At 40.1% G+C, this 24,014-nt stretch overlaps 1 protein-coding gene across 2 annotated transcripts in view; it reads left to right on the top strand.

Annotated features, from left to right (window-relative positions):
- Positions 1 to 24,014, top strand: part of VPS13B (vacuolar protein sorting 13 homolog B) — a 724,212-nt gene that overhangs the window by 444,305 nt on the left and 255,893 nt on the right. For both annotated transcript variants that reach the window (XM_049773957.1, XM_049773956.1), the window contains exons 30-32: positions 2,059 to 2,262; positions 19,109 to 19,235; positions 22,508 to 22,651. In XM_049773957.1, coding sequence (XP_049629914.1) covers positions 2,059 to 2,262; positions 19,109 to 19,235; positions 22,508 to 22,651 — 475 coding nt within the window. The remainder of the gene's footprint in view (positions 1 to 2,058; positions 2,263 to 19,108; positions 19,236 to 22,507; positions 22,652 to 24,014) is intronic.

Below are 24,014 nucleotides of genomic sequence, written 5' to 3'. Positions count from 1 at the left end.
TTCTAGGCTCTTGTTACCCTGATGGAGAGGCTGAGTTTTTCAGTTGAGGTACTATGTTTTTCAGATATGTTATTTCAGTTTGGAGTTTTCTGATTTCTGTCTTTGTGTTCTGTTCAGCTAGAGCTATATTTTCTTTGATTTCCATGAGGATCCTCCATATTTTTATTCTAAACTTCATTTCTGAGAGGTTAATCAGATGGTTTGTATTTTTTGTGTCATCAGATCTATCATCTTCATTCTCCGCATGGTGTTTGCCTGTGAGGTTTCCCCTTTGTCACACTTGCAGTGTGATTTTTTTTCTGCGTGTTGTGGTGGGGTTCATTTGTTAGAAGGAGCGCATGGCTGTGAAGCAAAGTGTGCTCTTCCGGGGCCTCTAGGAGAGCGATTTTGCTGGGCCCTTCTTGGCCCACTCAGGAGATGTTCAGGACACAGGACAGTAGGAAAACACGCACAGGCAACACTCACAGTCTTTTGCAGTTGGTAATCACTCAGCACAGGCAGATTTCTTCAGCCTGACAGCACAGATGGAGGAGACCTGCCTTTTTTTGCCGGTTATCTCTTTTCACTTTTTATCTTTTATATGATTTCAAGTTTCGGGTTGCTTGAAAATTTTCAAGGTATCAAGTATTTTTCTTTTGATAATTCACTTAATTGTATTTGTGAACAAGTGAAACCAAACATTTTCTTTTTCTTTTTCTTTTTGATTTTTGTTTTTTGTTTTTAGGTCACTCCCGGCAGTGCTCAGGGATTTATTCCTGGCTCTATGCTCAGAAATCACTCCTGGCAGGCTCAGGGGCCATATGGGATGTCAGGATTCAAACCACCATCCTTCTGCATGCAAGGCAAAATGCCCTATCTCCATGCTATCTCTCTGGCCCCAAAACCAAACATTTTTCAAATTCTATAAACCAGTTCATCTGGCTTCTAAATCCTGACCCCAGACCTTTCACCCTACTTTACCACTTTTCTATTTATGTTCAAAAAACGTCTATGAAAACATATCCATAAACGTTTTCTAATCTACTTTGATTCAATTTATTCATTTTATGTTCATTTTATTTTAGTAGACTAAAGTTCTAATTTGTGTGGTGTTCATTGTGTTACTATATGACAAATAATTAGCAATTAACTATTTGGCAGTTGTGTTGTCTAAAACTCTAAAAGCAAGGCATGAGGAAGAAATAGATTAACAAGTCTGTCATTTTTGTTTAGGTCATTTGAGGATTACAGAAGGACAATAATTAGCATCAGACAGATCATTAAGTTTTGATGAGGAAAACTAGATTAAAATAGCCAGCTTTGACCATTACTAGTTTGTGAAGTTTTTTTAGGTCTGAATTACTTTGTCTTTGCTAAAAATGGAGATTATAAGAAAAATGTGTTGTGTTAAAATGATGTATGTAAGAGTATTTAGAAAACAGAAAAGTCTTGGGAAAAGCTTAATCAGTCAACATAGGGGAGAGTACTATAAAGGAAGGATAACTTTGTATACATATTTGAATCATAAGCTTCTAATCCCTGCCTCATATATTGATAACCCAGTATGTTCATCCATAATTAGAATGGATAAAACTTATGAAAATGTTGTTATTTTAATGAACAATGTAAAATATGGCATTTGGGGCTGGAGAGATAGCACAGTGGTAGGTTTTTGTTTTTTTGGTTTTTGGTTTTTGGGCCACACCGGGCAGTGCTCAGGGTTACTCCTGGCTGTCTGCTCAGAAATAGCTCCTGGCAGGCACTGGGGACCATATGGGACACCGTGATTCGAACCAACCACCTTAGGTCCTGGATCGGCTGCTTGCAAGGCAAATGCCGCTGTGCTATCTCTCCGGGCCCAGTGGTAGGGTTTTTGCCTTGAATGTAGCTGATTCAGGATAGATGGTGGTTCAAATCCTGGCATCTTATATGGTCCACTGAACCTGCCAGGAGCAATTCCTGAGTGCAGAGCCAGGAGTAATTCCTGAGTGCCACCGGTGTGACCCAAAAAAACAAAAAATAATAATGAATAAATAAATATGGCATTTATAATGTTTTTTACTTTTCTCGCATCTCCAGGAGAGCCTTGAATTTAGGAATTCTTCGAGATCCTGGGTCAGAAATTGAAGACAGACAATACCAAATAGACCTGCAGTCCATCAACATTGGCACAGCCGTTTGGGCCCACTTAAAGCCAGAGAAGGACAGTGGCAGTGGAGGGCCACTCTCTGAGAATGAGAGAAACTCTCAGAACCCTGCACTTGAGTGGAATATGGCCAGCAGGTAGGAAATGACAGAAATGCTCTGTTTTCTCCTCTTTCCCCACGAGAACAGTTGATGAACATGTTGGGATATTCTTCTGCTCTTCTGCATTTCATAGCCAACATAAGCAAAAATTCCTACTTCCATTTCTTTCTGAAAAGCTTATTGATATGATGGAAGAGTCCCCTTGTTGCTCAGGCTGCCTTTTTATTTTCCCTTGAAATGCATTGTTTTGTGTTCAGATTAATTAAAAACAAAACAAAACAAAACAAAACACTCTGGGCCGGAGAGATAGCATGGAGGTAAAGCATTTGCCTTTCATGCAGGAGGTCATTGGTTCAAATCCCAGGGTCCTATATGGTCCCCTGTGCCTGCCAGGAGCAATTTCTGAGCCTGGAGCCAGGAATAATTCCTGAGCACTGCCGGGTCTGACCCAAAAAGTACAAAAAAAAAAAAAAAAAAAAAAAAAAAAAAAACCACTCCTCTTTTTGCTTATAAAAAGAAAAGGAAAACTGAGTGGTTTCCAGGCTGGGTTTTGTTGTTTTGGGGCCACACCCAGCAGTGCTCTGGGGTTATTACTCCTGGCTCTGCATTCGGGGTACCATATGGGATGCCTGAACCAAAATTGGCTACTTGCAAATGCTTTATCTGTTGTGCTATCACTCTGGCCCCCGGTTCTTGTTTTTAATTAATGCAGTTATTTTCATAATGAATTTTTTTTCCATTGGAGGCTTTTTAATTTTTATTAAATTTCTTTGTAGTCTGGGTACCTTAGTGTTAATGTTTATAGTTTTAATGTACAGTTACTGCACTTCACCACCACCAAAGAGCCCAAGATCCTCACCTATTGTCTCTTAATTATCTCAAGCCATTAAGAGTCACTGTGTCTTATCCTAGTTATTTTTTGTTCATAACTCTTGTCCAGGTGTTAGGTGTGAGTCTGCTTTAATATAGGTGATATGCATTAAAAAGGCTTTGATTTTGTGCCACAGGGAGCCTTTAATGATTTTAAGGAAGTTTTCAATTTTCAATAAATTATGTTTATTTCCTATTTGCATTATGGGGTTCAGAAACCTTTGTTGCTTATAACAGGTTATTAGTTGTGTTCCTTTAAAACTCCTTTTCCTCCCACACCTTCATACCTGCAGGCTGTCCTTAGTTGAAACCACTAACATTAAATTGTTATATATAGACTATATCATATGTCTTATAAATTGATTGCCTTGATTTTTTTCCACCAAAACTATCCAGTACCAGGAGATAATTCCAAGGGCTGGATTCATTCCCTTGCACCACATAGTTCCCTGAGCATCACAAGGCCTCAGAACCAAGTTACATGCAGATTCACCACTTCATCCTATTTAATTTTTACAACTTAGGTTTTCTAATTATGCTGATGAGATCATTTCTTTCAAGTCACTGGGCTTTCGACCACCAGTTCTGTGGTTGTGTCGGCCTGCACAGCCCTCCCACAGCAGGGCCCTTCACGGTCCATTCTGCTTTTTGCATCCTCAGCTCGAATGCCTTCCTCAGCACAAGGCATGTCATTTGTTAGTATGCTATTGTGTGTGGCCACTTTCTTGACTGGAACTCTGGCCCATCCTTTTCACTTCCATCTACTCTCAGAGTAGATCGGCCATTTTCCAGGAAGTCCATTGACCCCCAGGATCAAGGCCAGCTTGCCCTTCTGTGGGCGATTATCTCCAAGCTGAGCATGTGCCCTTTTTATTCTTTTGTATGTGCTTTGGTTCCTGAGGAAGAACCATAACACAACATCTGCTCTCCTGGTCAGTGATGATCTGTGGCACAGTTCTGTTCTTTTTTTTTTTTTTTTTTTTTTTGGTTTTTGGGCCACACCCGGTAACGCTCAGGGGTTACTCCTGGCTATGCGCTCAGAAGTTGCTCCTGGCTTGGGGGACCATATGGGACACCGGGGGATCGAACCGCGGTCCATCCAAGGCTAGCGCTGGCAAGGCAGGCACCTTACCTTTAGCGCCACCGCCCGGCCCGGCACAGTTCTTTTCATGGTAGAAAGTGAATTGCAACCCTTCATTGATGAGGGGTTGAATGTGCCTCTGTGGAAGAGAATGAACAGGGATCAGCGTTACCCCACAGCCTACAAAGGTGCATGTATTGTAGACAAGAGGGGTCTAAGGGTATAGTCACCAGGTGTCATCAGGCAACTCCTGAGCCAGCTTTGGGGAAGAGGTTTTGGTCCTAAAGCAAGGACAAGCCTCACACAGTACCCACCTGCCGTCCATCTCCATTGACTTCTGTGCATCCCAGACAATGTCCCTTATTCCTCCACCCCTTTTGCTTTCCCAGTTTAGGGACTTTGAGCTTATGAGCTTCCAGTCACCATTTCTCATTCATCCTGGAAAACTGCTCTCACTGAGAGATTCATAAACCACCTCCCATTGTGAGATACAGTTTTATTGATATGATTCAATTTAACTACATCTATGTGATTTAATCTTGCCATTCATGGAAAGATGGAACTCATCCCAGGGGTTGCTCAGGGACCCTGGGAACTACCCAATTGATACTGGATTCCATACCCAAGTGAGAAGATGTGGTTTTGCAGTGGGAGGGGGCACCAGGGCCACCCCAGTAACACTCAGTAGATTCCACAGCACCCTGTTATCCTGAGGCCAAACTGCAATAGCACATGCCTTGTTGTCAGAGCAGCTCCAGGCCGTCTGGCTGATTTTTTAGTTGCAGTAATTGTTGTTTCACATGTGGATCCACATTTAATCCCCAAATCATGCAGATTCACGCATATTTTATTTCACAGGTTTGACATGGTGGCATCTATAGTTTAATTGATGACTATTGGGGGAGGGATGTGGTTTGTGTTTTTGTATCTGAGGTGAGTCTGTCTTTGTTCTTTCTCTTGTGGGCATAATTGTTCTTGCATCTTTGGGAGAGCAATGAACAGACCTTTGGCTGTCCAGTTTATGCAATGGGCAGTCAAACTTAGATTACCTTTCCACAAGCGGAGCAAAGAGTCATTTCTGACACGTGGCTTTCCCCTTTGGAGCTCAGTATCTGATCAGGCAAGCACATTCACTCATTAACTCAGAGTGGTAGAAAAAGAGTCATCCTAGAAACAAATGCAGGGTCTTAGCATTGCACATAGGTCCTCTCTTTGACAGTCACGCAAACAAAACAAATTAATCAGAAAACAACATTGATACAACGCATGGAATGTAATGGCTCATTCTCTTGGCTGCCTCTGAGGGAACATTTCATAGAGCACATGGCCTCTGGATTGGTCTTCTGGAGCCCACGTGGCAGGTGCAAGACAGGAACTTTTGAATCTCGAAAACAGAGGGGCCATAGGCCTGGAATGGCCAAGAGTGACTTGTATGCTTAACTCTGAATACTCAAAGCCCAGCATTGTGGTTGGGGGCTAGAGAGAGAGAGTACAGAGAGTAGGGTGCTTGTCTTGCACATGGCTGACTCAGGATCAATCTCTGACATCCCACATACTCCCCAGACCTGGTCAGGTGTAATTCCTAAGTGCAGGCTGTTAGTGCATGCTGAAACAAACAAAACCAGCATTGTTCTTGTCTCCTGGGAATATTAATGAAGGGTTGAGTGGGTTCATGAAAGAGGATTAGATGACTCAATTGAGCAAACAAATTTAGTGATTTAACGTGAATGTTTCTAAGAGATGGTGATTCAAATAAAGACAAGATATTTCAGGTATGATATAGTTCAGTTCTCTTGGCAGACATCCAAACAAGACCAGAATTAAGTTTTATTTTTGTTTTTTAATAGATTTTAGAGGGAAAAATTCATACTATACAAAAAAGATGCCTATAAAAGAATTTTGCACCCTCCCCTGGCCCATATTGATGTATAAATCTTTTCATGGCTCCCCAAGGAAGCTGGGAAGCCAGCACAGCTAAATTCAGTGACTGCAGGGATGTGGAGGCCTGAAGATGGGCCTGCACTGCCAGAGAAAAGCTGCTGTGTGAGGCATGGAGAGTGAGAGTATGAAGGGGTCCTTTACCTGGGGTGGGGGAGGGCTCAATGCACTGAAAGGAAGTGATAGCAAGGGATCTTGGCCATCATTACCCTTCTCCTCACTCCTTTCAAATTTCAGTCACAGTCTTATTTTTATTAATATCTTTACTTAAACACCTTGATTACAATTGTGATTGTAGTTGGGTTTCAGTCATGTAAAGAACACCCCCTTCACCAGTGCAACATTCCCATCACCAGTGTCCCAAATCTCCCTCCTCCTCCCCTCACTCCCTCCTGTACTCTAGACAGACTTTCTACTTCCCTCATTCATTCACATCGTTAGGATAGTTCTCAATGGAGTTATTTCTCTAACTGCATTCATCACTCTTTATAGTGAGCTTCATGTAGTGAGCTACAACTTCCAGCCCTCCTCTCTTTTGTCTCTGAAAATTATTGCAAGATTGTCTTTTATTTTTCTTAAAATTCATAGATGGGACTATTCTGCATCTATTTCTCTCTTCCTCTGACTTATTTCACTCAGCATAATAGATTCCATGTACATCCATGTATAGGAAAATTTTATGACTTCATCTCTCCTGATAGCTGCATAATATTCCATTGTATATATATATATATATATATATATATATATATATATATATATATATATATATATATATATATACCACAGTTTCTTAGCCATCATCTGTTGTAGGGCATCTGGGTTGTTTCCAGAATCTGGCTATTATAAATAGCGCTGCAATGAATATAGGTATGAGGAAGGGATTTTTGTATTTTATTTTTGTGTTCCTAGGGTATATTCTGAGGAGTGGTATAGCTGGATCATATGGGAGCTCAATTTTCATTTTTGGAGGAATCTCCATATCCCTTTCTATAAAGGTTAGACTAGACAGCATTTCCACCACACAGTTTTTTTGTTTTTCATTTTTGACAAACAGTGACCTTCAGATCACTTTTAGAGAGTTATTACAGAACAACAACAAGAACAAAAAACATGACAAGAAAGAGAGAAGTAAAATGTCTGCCCAGAGGCATGAAGTGGGAAAGGCAGGAGGGAAACTAGGGACATTGTTGGCTTCAGGAAGCATGCACTGGCGAAGGGTAGTGCACATTATGGAACTGAAATTTAATCTTGAACAATTTGTAATCATTTTGCTTAAATAAATAATTATTTAAGTTAAAAAGTATTAATCTAGGAGCCGAAGAGGTGGCACTAGAGGTAAGGGGTCTTGCAAGTGCTAGCCTAGGACTGATCAATCCCCTGGCATTCCATATGGTCCCCATAAGGCAGGGGTGATTTCTGAGCACATTGCCAGGAGTAACCCCTGAGCATCAAACAGGTGTGGCCCAAAACACAAAAACAAAAAAATATATATTAATATAAAGCTTAATTGCACATTCAAAAAAAAATAAAACAGTACAAGAAAATAGTTTCAGTGAGGTTTCATCACTTATCCAATGTCACTTTAAAACAACTAAATCTGCATCCAAGCTTATCCCTCTCACCTCCTCTTCTTTTGCTAGATGCCAAGCGCCTTGCACTTCACATTCAGCTGCTCACTGTTTCCCTTAATTTTAGTAGCCCTTTTATTACATTTGAGAAGATAAAGTGCTGAGAACTTAACTGTGGATGCATGGCACACGCAGATGCCACATCCATGTCCGTCCAGTAGCAGGTGGTGGTGTAGCAGTGTCATAGAAAGTGTGTCTAAGGGTTTCTTTAATAGGCTTTCTTACAGTGGCCAGAGTGATAGCACAGGAGGTAGGGCAGGGGTTGCACATGGCAGACCAGGGTTCTATCCCTGGCATTTCCTATGGTCCCCCGAGCCTTCCAGGAGTGTTTTCTGAATGCAGAGCCAAGAGTAACCCCTGAGCACCGCCAGGTTTGCTTGCCCCACTCCCCAGAAAAAAGGTTTTCATTCTTTCGCAAGGATTGCTTTTCTTCTCATAAATTAACTAACGTGTGTTTCTGAAGGCGTGTGTCTTAAAATGGTGTTCAAGGTTTCGGTTTTAAGTATTATTTCTCTTATGTATCAAGGAGAAATCATCTGAGAGCTGGGGAAATGATTCCGATGCTCCGCCATTAGGAGGCCCATATTCAGCATCAGGTCTCCTCTGTCCTCTGAGCACCTCCAGGAAGGATTCCTGAGCACTGCAAGAGATGGCCCTAATACCAAATAAAAGCAGGGAGGATGTAGTTGGATTTGATTTTAGATGAAATAAAATTGCTCTTGATCACAATAATTGGTCCCTGTCACCATGCTGAATACACTTAAGTAATTTCTTCTAAATTTATACTGTACTATAGCTCCAGGACCCTTCAACACATTTTGTAGCTTTAAAAATTTCTGCTGTAGGGGCCCGGCGGTGGCGCTGGAGGTAAGGTGCCTGCCTTACCTGCGCTAGCCTAGGAGACGGACCGCGGTTCGATCCCCCGGCGTCCCATATGGTCCCCCAAGCCAGGAGCGACTTCTGAGCGCATAGCCAGGAGTAACCCCTGAGCGTTACCGGGTGTGGCCCAAAAACCAAAAAAAAAAAAAAAAAAAAAAAAATTTCTGCTGTATTTGCGTAACAAGGTGAGTTTTAATTTTACACATTATTCCAGTGTATGGGTCCTAGACTTCTTGAGAAGGTAACTCTAAACCTGTGGGAGGATGGATTTGTTGGTATTAAAATCCCAGGGGTGGGGCCCGGAAAGAAAGCACAGTGGTGTTTGCCTGCAAGCAGCCGATCCAGAATCAAAGGTAGTTGGTTCGAATCCCGGTGTCCCATTTGGTCCCCCGTGCCTGCCAGAAGCTATTTCTGAGCAGACAGCCAGGAGTCACCCCTGAGCACTGCCGGGTGTGGCCCAAAAACAAAAACAAACAGACAAAAAAATCCCAGGGGTATATATTATCAGCCTTAAGAGAGTTTGTGACTAGTTCATCTGTGTTTTGATCACTTATTTTCTTTGTTTTAAATGAAATATTGCTCAGCTCTTTATAGGAGTTCTTAACTATTTTAATTTGTGATTAATCAAACATAAAATTTCTTTCAAAATCTACCTGAAGTCATTAACAAAATTGGGAAGGGAAAGATGTTCTTAGGTTTCTAATCTACAGCCTGAAAACCATCAGTTTCATCTTATAAATTTATGAGAATGTCAAACTAGACCTAGGCACAATTCCATAGCTCAGACATCCATGCCTTATGTGATTAAACTTGCTTAGATGATATGATTTGAAAATATTTTCCTTCAACTGAACCTTCAACTCATGAATTTCCATGAGTCTTGCTCTTGTGATGTCTGGGACTGGGTGTGAGGAAAGGAGTATCAACATTTTATTTGTTGTTGTTTTGTTTAGGGGCTACACACAGCTGCACAGCTGTAGCTCTGCACTCACTATCACTTCTGTCAGGTTCGGGGACCATATGGGATGCCAGGGATCAAACCAAGCATTGGCCACTTGTGAGGCAAATGCACTACCCGCTGCACTATGGCTCCAGCACCTGGCTGTCATCATCTCTCTCTCAGTAGCGAATACTGACTTCTGCCCTGATGACCCTGGTGACTGAGGCTGTCTTTGCCAACCTGAAAAGGTAGCATAGAGTGAGATAAAAGGACAGAGAGACCTCTAGTTTTGTCAGCTTCTTTTACATCATGATGCATGATAGAGGTTACTCAGAAGAGATAAGCCAAGTTATAGCAAGAATTTACTTGCAAATATATGTGTCACATTCAGCTCTTAGACAACACCCTGATGAATTTTGTGAGTACTCTATTTGATGAATTATTACAGGGTCTTTGTGTGGTAAAATGGAATGAAGTAAAATCAGTGTCCTGTCATCTCACCTTTGATGGATTCCCACTCAGATTCTGAACACAAAATTCCTCATGATCTTCTCTGTGAGGAAATTTTAGAAGTCTTCCTATGCAGCCCCTCCTCCTTGGAGCTTATTCTGAAATTTATTCCAGGAAAAAAAAAAGCTCCCAAGTAGAATTAATTGCAGGAGTTCCACACTATAGATATGAATAATCTGAAACTAAACTGAAGTTATTATCCGTTGAGCTGCTCAGAAAAAATTGAATTAGCTGATATTTCCATATCATTTGCTTAACAAGGTGAGTTTTAAGTCGACACATTATTCCAGTGTGTGGGTCCTGGACTTCTTGAGTAGGTAGCTCTAAACCTGTGGGAGGATGGATCTGTTGGTATTAAAATCCCAGTGGTTATAATAAATGTAGTATGTCACAACTATTAACCATTATTTTGCTTTGTTATTTGTTTAGCAGAGGATTCCAGTTTTATTTTTTTCTTTTTAAGAGTTAAGAATATTTTGCTAGAGGGAGAACTCATTGGGCTGGGAAACTTGCTTCACATACAGGTCTGGGTTTGATCCCTGGAACCTCATGACCCCAATGCTGAGCTGGGACTGATCCTTGAGCATTACCAGGTGTGGCCCAAAAGCCAAACCAAAGCACAACCCAGAAAGCAGAAAGAATGTGGATGTTTAAACATTTTATTTTGTCGGACTAATTTTGCACTAGCATTTGGTTTAACCATACTGTTAAAAAAAAAAAAAGTATTCCCATTTCAAGTTGTCATTTCCGTAGCTGTGTACATGGAGATCTTACATCTTTTCAGATCTTTCCAGACTGGTCACCAGTCAGACCGGCTATAAATCTTAGGTTTCACCCTGCCTGTTGGGTTCAGTTCAGTCCATTTGCTAGAGTGGCTCTCAGAGAAGCAGTTCACATGCTTGATTGCTGGTGTATTCTTTAAGCTGTTGCCTGGGGAGCAGCTTCTAAGGAGATATATGGGGGAGGGGGATGCCCTCATCCTCCTCTGATGTCCCAATCTCCCCAATACCCATGCCCTCCTACCACAGAGAGCCCTGAGTCCAGCCCTTTTGGGTTGATAGCAGTTGCTAGACTCTGTAGTCCCTCTCCCTTTTGCAGCAGGATATACGAGTAGAGATGTCAGCTCTCATCACATGCTCAATGCTCCTGATCACCTGAACCCAACCTTCCTAGCCTGCTCCATTTCCAAAGTTATCTCACTCACATAAATAGACACCTTCCTCAAGGGCTGGAGCAATAGCACACCAGGTTGTTTGTCTTGTATTCAGCCAACCCCAGTTAAATCTCCAGCTTCTCATGGTACCCAAAGTCTGCCAGGAATAATTTCTGAGTCCCAGGCCAGGAATAACCCCTGAGCCCCACCAGGTGTGGCTCAGAAAACAAACAAATGAAAAAGACATCTTCATCATTCTCACATTGAGGACATTCCTCTGGTTTGGGGGACTATGAGCCTGGTATTGTGGATGGAGACCAAAAGTGTGTATTTTCTGAGTCACAGTATTGCAACAGATGATATAAATTACAGCTGCAAAACACACATGAGGGCTTTCCCATTATTTTTCATTTCCAGGGAGATCTAGTTTCTTTCTGTAAGCTCTCTTTCTGAACAGGCAGATTTCCTCATTCTTCCTGCTTCTGATGGACAGTTTTGGGAACCCCTGAAAGGCTCTTGATATTGGTGCGCTACTCCTTTTCCACATGCTCACATACTAGGGATGGAGCAATTAACCCACTGTCTCAATATGACCATGGAATAGTTGTTTGCCTCTTTTACCCTGGGAGTTGATTGGATCCTGAGTTTACTTACAATAGTTGCAAAAACTTTAAGCTTCACTCTCCCTCTTTTATTTTAAATCTTAGGCACTTAGTAAAATATTGGCAAAACTTAACTCGTACTTATTTTTTGTTTCTCTTTTCTTTCTGTCCAACCCATCATTGGATGTGCCATTCCCTCTCATATTTACTTGAGGTGACAAAAAAGGAAAAGTTACTATTCTATGCGAGAAGAGGTACCATTTTATAGGACTTTTGCCTTCAAAGTTTCTGTTCCTTCTAACATCATGGGTCTTCAGTATATTGTGTTACTAAATTAATTCATTGCATAATGGGAAAAGAGCAAGATATGAACAAGTCTTTCTCCCTTCCATCAGGCTGGAGCTAATGTTTGCTCTTCTTTGGTTATCTGCCATCTTCTCCATTTGAAGGTAATTTTAATACTGCATCAAGTTAAGCGCTCCCCTATGACAGCACATCAGATGTTCCATGGTTCTCAGATTGGTCATTTTATGGAATCTGAGCTATTAGGCTGTAATTATGATGTCTCTCAGGATCTCAGCCCTTCCTCTGTATTCACAGATTTTAATACTTCATCCTGTTACCTTCCATTCACCAGACCTCTTAATTCTTTAAAACTGACTTTCTTGAAATCCAATACTCCTGTGTCACAGAACCAGATGATCCAATTTTCTTTTTGGCAGACAACATATGAAGCTCTGCCCATTGCAAAGTTCAACAAAAAATTCTAGTATTCTTTAGCCACTTTGGTAAAAAAAAAAAAAATGGAAAAAGAAAAACTAGTTTTATCTGGACTTTTCCATGAAACGAGTTATTGCCAACTCTCTGATCTCAACTTTATCATTTTATTATATAAGGGAATAATAAGGACATTTGAAAGGAATATTAAATTAATAGTTCAAAGGAACTTTTGACATATGGCTTGCCATTAAATGGAAAGTTATATTTCATAAAATGAAAGCTTAGAATATACATAATAAACGTGAAGATCTGCTCTCGGACAAACTTTCGTTTCCCAATTATATTTTCCAGTTTTATTCTCCCTCACATATGTGGTGCTTCATTAGAAATGATTAGCAAATTTGAATGTAGAATAAAAATATGGTGCTAAATAATTGGTTAAATCTAAGAATGTGTAAGGAAAACTGGAAACAGAAGCCAAAAGCCATTCTAGTATCAACATGCCCTCCAGACCCAATTCTAGTACTTTATTCCCACTGCGTAGCAGTTTCTGATTTTCTTTCATTCCTCTTTTCCTTCCTTCTTCCCTTCCTCCTTTCTTCTTCCTCCTTCCTTCCTTCTGCCCTCCATCCTTCCTACTTTCCTTTCTTCCTCCTTTACTCCTTTTTCCTTTCTTCTTCCCTCCCTCCTTCCTTCTTCCTTCCTTTCTCTTTCCCTCATACTTCCTTCCTTCTTCCCTTCCTCCTTTCTTCCTTACTCCTTCCTTCCACCCTCCATCCTTCCTACTTTTTTTCTTTCTCCCTTCCTCCTTTCTTTCTTTCTTCCTTCCTCCCTCCTTTCTTCCTTCTTCCTTCCTTTCTCTTTCCCTCATACTTTCTTCCTTCTTCCCTTCCTCCTTCCTTCCTCCTTCCTTCCGCCCTCCATCCTTCCTGCTTTCCTTTCTTTCTTCCTTACTCTTTTCCTCCTTCCTTCTTCCCTTCCTTCCTCCTTCCCTTTTTCCTCCCTCCCTCCTTCCTTCTCTTCCTTCCTCCCTTACTCCTTCCTTCCTTCCTCCCTCTTTATTTTCTTCCTTCCTTCATTCCTTCCTTTCTTTCTTTCTTGTTCTCTCATTAACTTACTCTCTCCCTTTGTGTGTGTGTGTGTGTGTGTGTGTGTGTGTGTGTGTGTGTGTGTACATGCTAGTGTGAGTGTGACACCCAACTGTGCTTAGGCTTTACTCCTAGCCTTACACTCAGTGCTGATCACTCCTGGTAGGACTCGAGGAACATGTGTGGTGCCAGGAATTGAACTTGGGTTGGACATATGCAAGACAAGCACCCTACCCATCCTAACTCTACCTGTACTATCTCTCTGATCCTTAGTCCCTCATTCTGTTTGTGAATGAATAGGATTTTTTTTTATTTAAACAACATGGTTAAAGGTGGTTCATAGGGGCTGGAACAGTGACACAAGCGGTAGGGCATTTGCTTTGCACATGTTAAACTAGGACGGACAGCAATTCAATCCCCTGGCATCCCATATGGTCCCCCATGCCAGGAGTAATCTGAGCACATAGCCAGGAGTAACCCCTGAGCGTCAACAGGTGTGGCCCAAGAAACAAAAACAAAACAAAAAGAAAAAGGTGGTTCATAATAGTTTTTATTTTTCCACAGATAAAGTTGTTCATGGTTGAGTTTTATAGTCATACAGTGTGCCTTCACCAGTGCACATTTTCTGCCAACAATGTCCCCAGTTTCCTTCTCAACCTCCCAAATGTCCTCTCCTCTTTCTGTCTCTGGGGCATACAATTTTCTTCACCCTTCTTCTCTTTTTCCCTCTTTCTCCTCCTCTCTTTCTCCCCTGCTTGACACTGTGGTTTACACCATTCTTTAATGAAGGTGTGCCATGCATTTCACTTTATCCCCTTTTAGCACGCAGTTCTTGTCCATTGTTCAGTTCCAACTATCACTTTCATAGTAGACCCTTTTCTACTCTAACTACATTTTTCTCTCTTTATGGCAAGCTTCCTACCATGGACTGGTCCTCCTGATCCTCATCTCTATTGTCTTTTGACATTATTACTATACTTATATTTTTCTTATATCCCACAAATGAGTGAGATTATTAATTTTCTTCCCATTTCCCATTTCCTCCAGTTAATGGAAGGCTAGTAATAGTTCTTTCTTTGCACACAGGACTTTTGTAAAGTATGAAGAAAGAACCCACAAACGCCATTTTACATTTGACACTTAAAACCTGTGGAAGTAGAGATCAAAGACTAAGGAGATATGTTTATGAACCTAGTAAGTTAGAAAAGTGGCAGTTGTCCGATGAGGTACCATCTCACACCACAGAGACTGGCACACATCACAAAGAACAAGAACTATCAGTGCTGGCAGGAATGTGGAGAGAAAGGAACTCACTGTTGGTGGGAATGCCATCTAGTTCAGCCTTTATGGAAAACAATATGGAGATTTCTCAAAAAACTGAAAATTGAGCTCCCATATGATGCAGCTATTCTACTCTTAGGGATACACCCTGGGAACACAAAAATACAATTCAAAAATGCCTTCCTCATACCTATAGTCATTTCAGCGCTATTTACAAGAGCCAGACTCTGGAAACAACCAAGATGCCCGTCAACAGATGAATGGCTAAAGAAACTGTGGTACCATATACACAATGGAATATGCAGCCATCAGGAGAGATGAATTCATGAAATTTTCCTTATACATGAATGTACATGGAATCTATTATGCTGAGTGAAATAAGTCAGAGGGAGAGAGAGAGAGGTGCAGAATAGTCTCACTCATCTATGGGTTTTAAGAAAAATTAAGGATATTATTGTAATAATGCCCATAGACAATAGAGATGAGGACCTGAAGGACTGGCTCACAACATGAAGCTCACCACAAAGAGTAGTGAGTGCAGTTAGGGAAATAACTACACTCACAACTATCATGTCTATCTTAATGAGTGAGAGAAGTGAAATGCCTGTCTTGAACACAGATATGGGGTTGTGAAGGAGGGAAGCAGGGTGTTGCCAGCGGCTTCTCTTCGGCAATGCCAGCTGGACTTCAGTGAGCCAGCTTCAGGAAGTGGGTAAAAACACGAATCGGTCTAAAGAATAATGTTGAAGAAATGATGACCATACACGAAGTATGGGGACTCACATTCTGGCAAACGTGTAACAAAATTTTATCTCCATGTTAGGAGTATTTAAAGGGGTAAAGGGACAGTCATACATATGAGAAAAATGCTCACATTTATTTCTTTACAATGTACTGAAAACTATCAGTGTACATCATTTGATTGTTAAAACAATACACATGGCTCTATGTGGTTTGTCATCTAAGAATAGAATATAGTTCATTTAGGAGCTCAGAGGACTAAAGGAAGGCAGATTTCTTACATTTCAAAGTAGTTCCTCTCTGGCCTAGCCCTAGGTACCATACTGATGTAAATTAAGAGATTAGCAAGAAACCAGGTTTCCTATAACAAATTTCCTTTACCTAAGGGAACAGATTTCTAGCTTCGAGGCTAAGACTAACTTCTTAAATTCTGGTTTTGAAAGAGATAAAACTTAGATGAGAGAGGTACAGAATTATACCTAGTAAATTCATTAACCCAGTGCTATACTGGCAAAACCTTTTTGGACTATAAGTTAGCAGGTATTCAAAGTGACTAGGGGAAGTTGCTGAAGCAAGGCAATCCTTTCTGTAACAAACTGCTATGTGTTTAAAAACAAGGAGAAAAGAATTTGGTTTTTTGATGCTGAGTATTCCCGGTAAAGATAAATTTAATCAGGGCTATATTGCCTGTAAAATCTTTATGTTAGAATGAGAAAGGTTTTACTATATACAAAGCAGAAGGGAGTGCATAAATATATATACACACATATATGTATAAATACATAAATATATGTATATATTTACATATATATGTATATATGAATGTCAGTTTCATTAACAGCATCTCATTCAATTATCCACACTGAGAGGAAAGACTCAGTGGGCCTATTGATGAGAAATTTTCTCAGGAATCTTCCAGCCATCCACACTTGAGGGAAAAGACTTCTCAGTGGGCCTGCTAGTAATATTTCCTCAAGAATTTTTGATCAGCTACCTATGCTAAGGGTATGAACCTCCTAGTGGGTCTTCTGAATGATTTCCTCTAGAAATATTAAGATTACTATTATGTTAATACTGTGACAGGAGGGCATTGGTGGTGGGAATGTTGCACTGGTGAAAGGGGTGCTCTGTTTATGATAGAAACCCAACTACAATCATGTTTGTAATTATGGTGCTTAATTATTTTATATTTAAAAAAAAGAAAAGTGGCAGTTGTCAAATAAAAGATCAGAAATATTAAAAATAGAAAACAGAGTAATTACAAAATAACTATTTAGAATGTATTTTTGGTAACAAAAGAGATACTAAACTACTTGCAAAAAAAACATAAAAGCAAAAAATTGTTAAAATGCCCTAGGATTTGCTAAAGGGTCTCTAGTCCCTGAGTTTCTTAATGATTTTTTTGTGCTGTCTTTTGTTAACTGAAAGTTATAAACCAAAGATAGAAAAGTTTGGTTCTGGGGGCCAGAGAGATCGCACAGCATGTATGACTCTTGCCTTGCATTTGGCTGCCCTGGGTTCAAACCTTGGCGTCCCATATGAAACCCCAAGTACCTCCAAGAGTAATTCCTGAATGCAGAGCCAAGAATAGCTCTGAGCATATGTTTCTGGGTATGGCCCAAAATCAAAAAGTAAAAAAAAAAAATTATTTTGAAATATATAAATAGGCACATAAAACTGTCAAGTCTTTTTTCTTATGGATTAGTACGGGGTTTTCATCCAATAACTCATTCTGTGGATTAAAGTAAGATGGCAATAGACAACATTAAGCTACTTGTATTCTAAATTCTATCTATGCTGATGTTCAGTGTATGCTATCATTTCCATTTATCAAAATAATTTCTTTACCAGATATAAACTATATATATATGTATCTATGTGTAATATTAAATACCATACCCTCATTTTACTTTTTTTTTTTTGTTTTGTTTTTGGGCCATACCTGGCAGTGTTCAGGGGTTACTCCTGGCTGTCTGCTCAGAAATAGCTCCTGGCAGGCACGGGGGACCATATGGGACACCGGGATTCGAACCAACCACCTTTGGTCCTGAATCAGCTGCTTGCAAGGCAAATGCCGCTGTGCTATCTCTCCGGGCCCTCATTTTACTTTTTTAACTCGTAGAAGAGTAAGAAAGTCTAATAGTTGAATGCTTTGCTTACTCATTATTCTTAATGATTTTGAAATGTGAATAACTTCTGTTATCAGTCTTTTCCTTCATTTTGAAATTAGATTAATGAAAATAGATTAGATTTATCTCTTATAGATTTGTGTCTCTATCTTTTTTATCCTTCATTGAAAACAGAAAATCAGAGCAATAGCACAGCTGTAGGGCGAGGCTGGATATGGCCCCAAACAAATAAAAATACACACACACACACACACACACACACACACACACACACACACACACACACACACACACACAAATAGAGTTCTCTGAGCAGAAAGTACTGGTCCTAAATAGAAATTCATATTATTATTTTAGGCAATTCTGACCACCATGCTCATTATATAGAGTTTTATTTATTATTATTATATTTATTTAGTTATATTATGCTTTATATTTATTACTAAGAAGCATTATAAGGATTTATAATTCCAAAAAAACGTGATGTGATGGATTTATACATTTCTGAGTCAGTTAATGTGCACAACCTCAATTTATTTGTTCCTTAGTGTTGAACCAATGTAAAGTGTTGCCTAATCTTAGTTCATGAGACTTGCCTTTATGATTATCTGTTGATGTATCCTATCTCTTACTGTTAGCCCACTTGGCATGATAAATTAGAATGGAAACTACTCTAATTTTCTTGTATGCATAAGTCCTGCTCTTACTAAAGAAAGTTAGAATGTCTTTATGTCTTTCTACAAAATGAGAATTTATGTAGAAGCTTATTTGATGCATTATACTTTGGGGGGACACACCTGGCTGTTTTCAGAGATTACTCCTAGATCTGTATTTAGGGGCCATTTTTGGAGGTTCTCAGGGGACTATGGGAAGTGCCAGTAATCAAACTAAGATCAGCTGCATGTGAAGCAAGCAATCTTAGCACTATACTATCTCTCAGTACTCCATTTCCTTAATTTTGTTTTTGTTGGAATTGAATCACTAATTATACTCCAAATGTCATCATCAAAAAAACACTATTGTGGGGCCTGGAGAGATAGCACAGCGGCGTTTGCCTTGCAAGCAGCCGATCCAGGACCAAAGGTGGTTGGTTTGAATCCCGGTGTCTCATATGGTCCCCCGTGCCTGCCAGGAGCTATTTCTGAGCAGACAGCCAGGAGTAACCCCTGAGCAACACCGGGTGTGGCCCAAAAACCAAAACCAAAACAAAACAAAAAAAACACTGTTGTGTAATTTGTCACACATACAAAGAGTACCTCAGTTGAATGAAAAGTGTCCTTTGAAATATGTCACTGATAATTTCTTATTTAATCTTTTAGCATACGACGGCATCAAGAAAGAAGAGCAATACTGACTCCCATTTTAACAGATTTTTCTGTTCGAATAACTGGAGCACCTGCCATCATTTTTACCAAGATCATTTCTCCAGAAAACATGCACACTGAGGTTGGAACTTTATTAAGAGTTTAGTTTTAAGTATTAGATCAACTCTTCTGTGCTTCTGAGGCTTTCATGAGATAATGGACAGGATATCAACCTAGTTTGATATTAAAATAAATTAATTCTCTTTATAGGTTTTCAGGTCTTTTTCGGGGCCACATCCTGCATTGTTCAGAGATTATGTTCAGGCTGTGCTCTCAGTGATTACTCCTAGCAGGTTCAAGAAATTACATGGGGTGTGAGGGATAGAACCCAGGTTAGGCATATGCAAGGCAAATACCTTTACTGTCCTGCCTTCTCTTTATAGTATTATAAGTTTTTCCATTAGCTTCTTTTTAGAGAAGAGGGAAATGCAGCATATAAAGGCTAACACCGCAGAGCAGAGCTACCCACATTTTCCTAAGCAGTTAGTAGCAAAGCTGGTATGTGCACCTCAGTGGTCTGGCTCCAGACCGCACATTCCCTACCCCTTCTCTCCTTATCTCTTTCATCTGCACATCTCCTGGAAAGCTGCTGTGAATTACCTTCCAGAGAGAGCAGGCAGGAAATGCCTTTGGTATTCATCACAGTGTCCTTCCGAGAGTGATATATTAGTCCATGTTCTAAGTGAGGAAATTGAGATCAGAATATGGGGTGGCATAGCCGTGTGTTACCCAACAATCATTAATGACCCTGAGTTTCAAGTCTGGTCACCTTGTCCCATTTTCTCTATTCCCAGTTCAGAAATAGAAGTATTTATTCTATCATAACTTAAAAGTATTCTTCATAGAAATATATGATCATGCAACAGGGTTATATGCAGTTGTTAAAAAAAGTTAAAAAATAGGTATATATGGGGCCAGAGAGAGCATGGAGTTAAGGGTTTGCCTTGCATCCAGAAGGACAGTGGTTCAAATCCTGGCATCCCCTATGGTCTTCCATGCCTGCCAGGGGCGATTTCTGAGCGTAGAGCCAGGAGTGACCCCTGAGCGCTGTCGGTTGTGACCCAAAAAAAAAAACAACAAAACAAAACAAAATAATAGGTATATATTAACTACATTACTCTAGAATCAGTGACGGCTAACCTTTTTGAGCCCAAGTGCTCAAACTGCGGCACAAAACCAAAGAATTTCCTCAAAGTGCCAGCACATCCTCCCAATGGCCAGTTCAGCCCTGTTGCCAGGTGAGCTGCAAAGTAGACATCAGCACACTTGCCTTCTGCCGGGCTGCATATCTTAACTACGAACCCCTTCCCGCGTGCCAATGGCAAGGCCTTCCCGAGCCACCACTTGCACGCGTGCCATAAGTTCGCCATCGAGACTCGAGATCAATAAAACTTTACTTTCCTTCTTTTAGTTTTTTAAAAGAACATTCAATATTTACAGTAGCCCTACAGGGAAAAATCAAAATTGGGCTTTTTCTTATATACCCACAAAAGGTGGGTAAAAATTAACTATGTCTACTAATGTTTTACAATTAGTTAGTTGGTTGATTTAAAGTACACAGAATGCTTCTTGTGGTACCTTGTTTTTATACTAATGCTGTTATGAAAATATGAATCATAACACACATTGAAATCATTTTAATACTGACTATTTCCTATTTGGCTTATAAAAATGAAATATAATCACTCTGAATTGTGAGGATATTTTCCACTGAAAATACTTTCAGTTCTTTTTTTTTTTTGAGAGAGGGGGCACACCCAGTGGTGTCTGGGGCCTACTTTTGGCTTAGTGCTTAAGAATTTCTCCCAGCAGTGCTCAGGGTACCATGAGGTGCTGGGAATTTAACAAGGCCTTTTGCTTACTAGCATTTTGTACAGCCAATTGAACTATCTATCCCGGGTAATAGCTTTTACTTTGAGTTCCAAATATTTACTTATCATCATGAAATTCAGAAACAAAAGTAACATACATCAAAGCACTTATAAAATACCATTAATTAACTCATCTTCTAATTTGGAGCCTCTATTTAAAAGTTTGCATTTCTAGTATAAAGTTAATATCAGAAAAATCTACTTTTGGCCCACTCAGCTTCTTCATCTTCAAGATTGTCTTTGTCTTCCACTCAAATTTTTTGATCATCTCTGTCCTTGTGTCTGTAATCATTGCCCTTCAGCTTATTTTGGAAGGGCAGGAGCTACTCCCCACAGTGTTAGAGGATCATAGAGTACCTAGGTCTTTACGCCTATACTCCACTTCATCCTTTGAGGCATCTTTCATTCTGCCCTCTAGAGTCTTTTGAGTATTAAATTAATCAATAGATAATTTAAATGACCAAAATAATAGTACAGCAGAAAGTATGCATGCCTGTGTATGGCATTATGTGTATGGTCACGCCCAGTGACCACCCAAAAAATCCAACAAACAAACAAAATGCTCTTCTGAGCAGTCTAGTTTGCATTTGGACCAGTCGCAAGCCTTCTTCAATCTGTTCCCTTGGATAACACTAATAAGGAGAACACTTGTTGGATGTCTCTGAGCATTTGAACATTGTCCACATGCTGCTCATGATAAGAGACAGAACTTCTGCTTAGTAAACGAAGCTCTGGGTTGTTTTCTAGTTCTGGTTTTCTTCTCTGACTATTTTTCAATAATGATCATTCAAATGACTCCGTTAGGTTTAACAGCTACAAGTAAGTAGTGGACATCCACCTGATGCTGCCAAGATTTTAGCAGTTTGAACAGGGAAATTAATTAGTCTAGTTATCTTTGGCTTCAGCAGTTCCTCTTGTTATAAATTATTCTGATTGTATCCTTTGGAGAGTTCTCCAGCTGTACCAATTGCAAATGTGACTCTCTGTTTACCTATGTTTGCCCAATGTTTTGTTTTTTTTTTCCAAGAGCAGCTTTTCTTTCAAGGCCATCCTTATTTTTTGTGATGTTTCTAGTATTTGGACAGAATACATGTCTCTTAGATAATGCACCATAATTATTTGTTGGTTGGCAGGAAGAGTCAAGATTCTGCTGCAGAAGTAGATAATTTCTCTGCATTTTGAAACAGTAATAGTAGTTGAGTTATGAAAAAGCAAACGCATGTGAAAAGATGAAAAAGTTGTATTGTTAGTTTATTGCTAGCGAAGGGCCTGGTGCGCAGCAGGCTCTCATAAATGTTTATTAAATTAATCCATTACATTATGTCAAGTGGCTCTACTCACCATTACTGCTGCTTCCATTAACATATGGACTTGCAGCCCAAGGGACTTAATCAAAATAATAAAGGTCAAATAAGTAAAAATGAAAAATTACCATCTAATGACTATCATGGTTTTCATCAGGATTTAAACTTCTTTCCTGCAGGAGATTTTAGTGTGTGGCCATTCCTTGGAAGTGAACATAACCACTAACCTGGACTTCTTCCTCAGCGTGGCTCAAGTTCAGCTCTTGCATCAGTTAATAGCAGCAAATCTTAATGGACTGGAGCCAGCACACAAGACCACAGAGGTAACTATCACCTTGCTTCCACGTCTTTCAACGTCAATCTTGCTTCAACATCCCCGTTGGTGCACGCCTGAAGAAGGGGCAGTGGTGACTAAATCATCTCTGCTCCTTATTCTTTATGGTTTTGGGGTCACACCCGGCGATGCCCAAGGGGTTACTCCTGGCTCTGCGCTCAGAAATCGCTCCTGGCAGGCACAGGGGTGGGGTAATATGGGATGCCAGGATTTGAACCGTCTGTCCTGAATCAGCTGTGTGCAAGATAAATGACCTACTGCTGTGCTATCTCTCCAGCCTGTCTGCTCCTTATTCTTTATTGAATTTTCTTGAAACTATGGTCATAAATAGGTTTCAGTTGCTATTGGTTTTTTGTAAAATTTGTTAGCATCGTCCTATTTTTTTCTCATGATCTATGCAATCTAATTATGGTCTCACCTCAGAAAAACCTGTTTCCAGAAACGGTCTTATTAGCCACTGCAGATTGTACAGTGTAAAACAAATGTTCAGTGTAACTTTCCCTCACTCGGATATATTATGGTCATCAGGCCCCTTTTGGAAATGAATTTTGCAAGATGATGATGGAAATTTCATCAGTGTATTACTTTTAGCATATTCTTTTCCCATTCTCAGTGGAGAATGGACACAGTCCTAGAAGTTGAACGTGTGCCTAGAATTTTCATTTCTATCCAGTGTTCTTTGGAGGCATTATAACCACAAAGTATGGCAGCCAGAGACAAAGAGAGCTACGAGTTAGATATTTCTCCAGATCCCTCTGTGCACATACTTCTGTAATCGCATCTCTGCTTTGAGAAACTGTTCTGTGAAATCGTAAGTGAAGAAAGCATTTCTGTCTAAGAAATACCTAGCCTTTAATCTCGACAGGAGCCTGGGAAAGGCCTGGAGCTCTCCTTATCTAAGTGAGCCTTTCTCTCTGCCTGCAGCTGTGAGGCCATGGGCCAGGTTTTCTGTGGAAGTGAGCTCAGGTTTCTGCAGGCCTGTGACTGCACCCGCCTGGGAAGTGCGTATTTTCCCACCGGTTTAGGGGTTCGGATCTTGGGGGTCAGAGACATCTGAGTGGAATGTGCACAGCCCTGAGACATGACACAATTGAGATTCCAACTCGTGTCTCTGCGTCAAAGGTTTGGCTTCTCAGAGTTCATGCAACTGTTGGATTTCTTTCTTAATCTTTCTATGTTAAAAGAGCTATTTTATAGTGATCAAGTCTTAAACTTTAGTAAATGAACTTCTCAAACTAGGTCAGTTATATTTTTACCAGTTGCAATTTTATTTGTTCATTGTATTTTTTTAAAGAACTATTATTATTCATTATCTTAGAAATATAATTATATGACATGAAGAGAGGGATTTG

The sequence above is a fragment of the Suncus etruscus genome, chromosome 5 (genome assembly GCF_024139225.1).
Source record: "Suncus etruscus isolate mSunEtr1 chromosome 5, mSunEtr1.pri.cur, whole genome shotgun sequence".
NCBI classification, from domain to species: Eukaryota; Metazoa; Chordata; class Mammalia; order Eulipotyphla; family Soricidae; genus Suncus; species Suncus etruscus.
The sequence above is the reverse complement of the archived record's forward strand: the minus strand, read 5'-3'. Positions and strand labels throughout refer to the sequence as shown.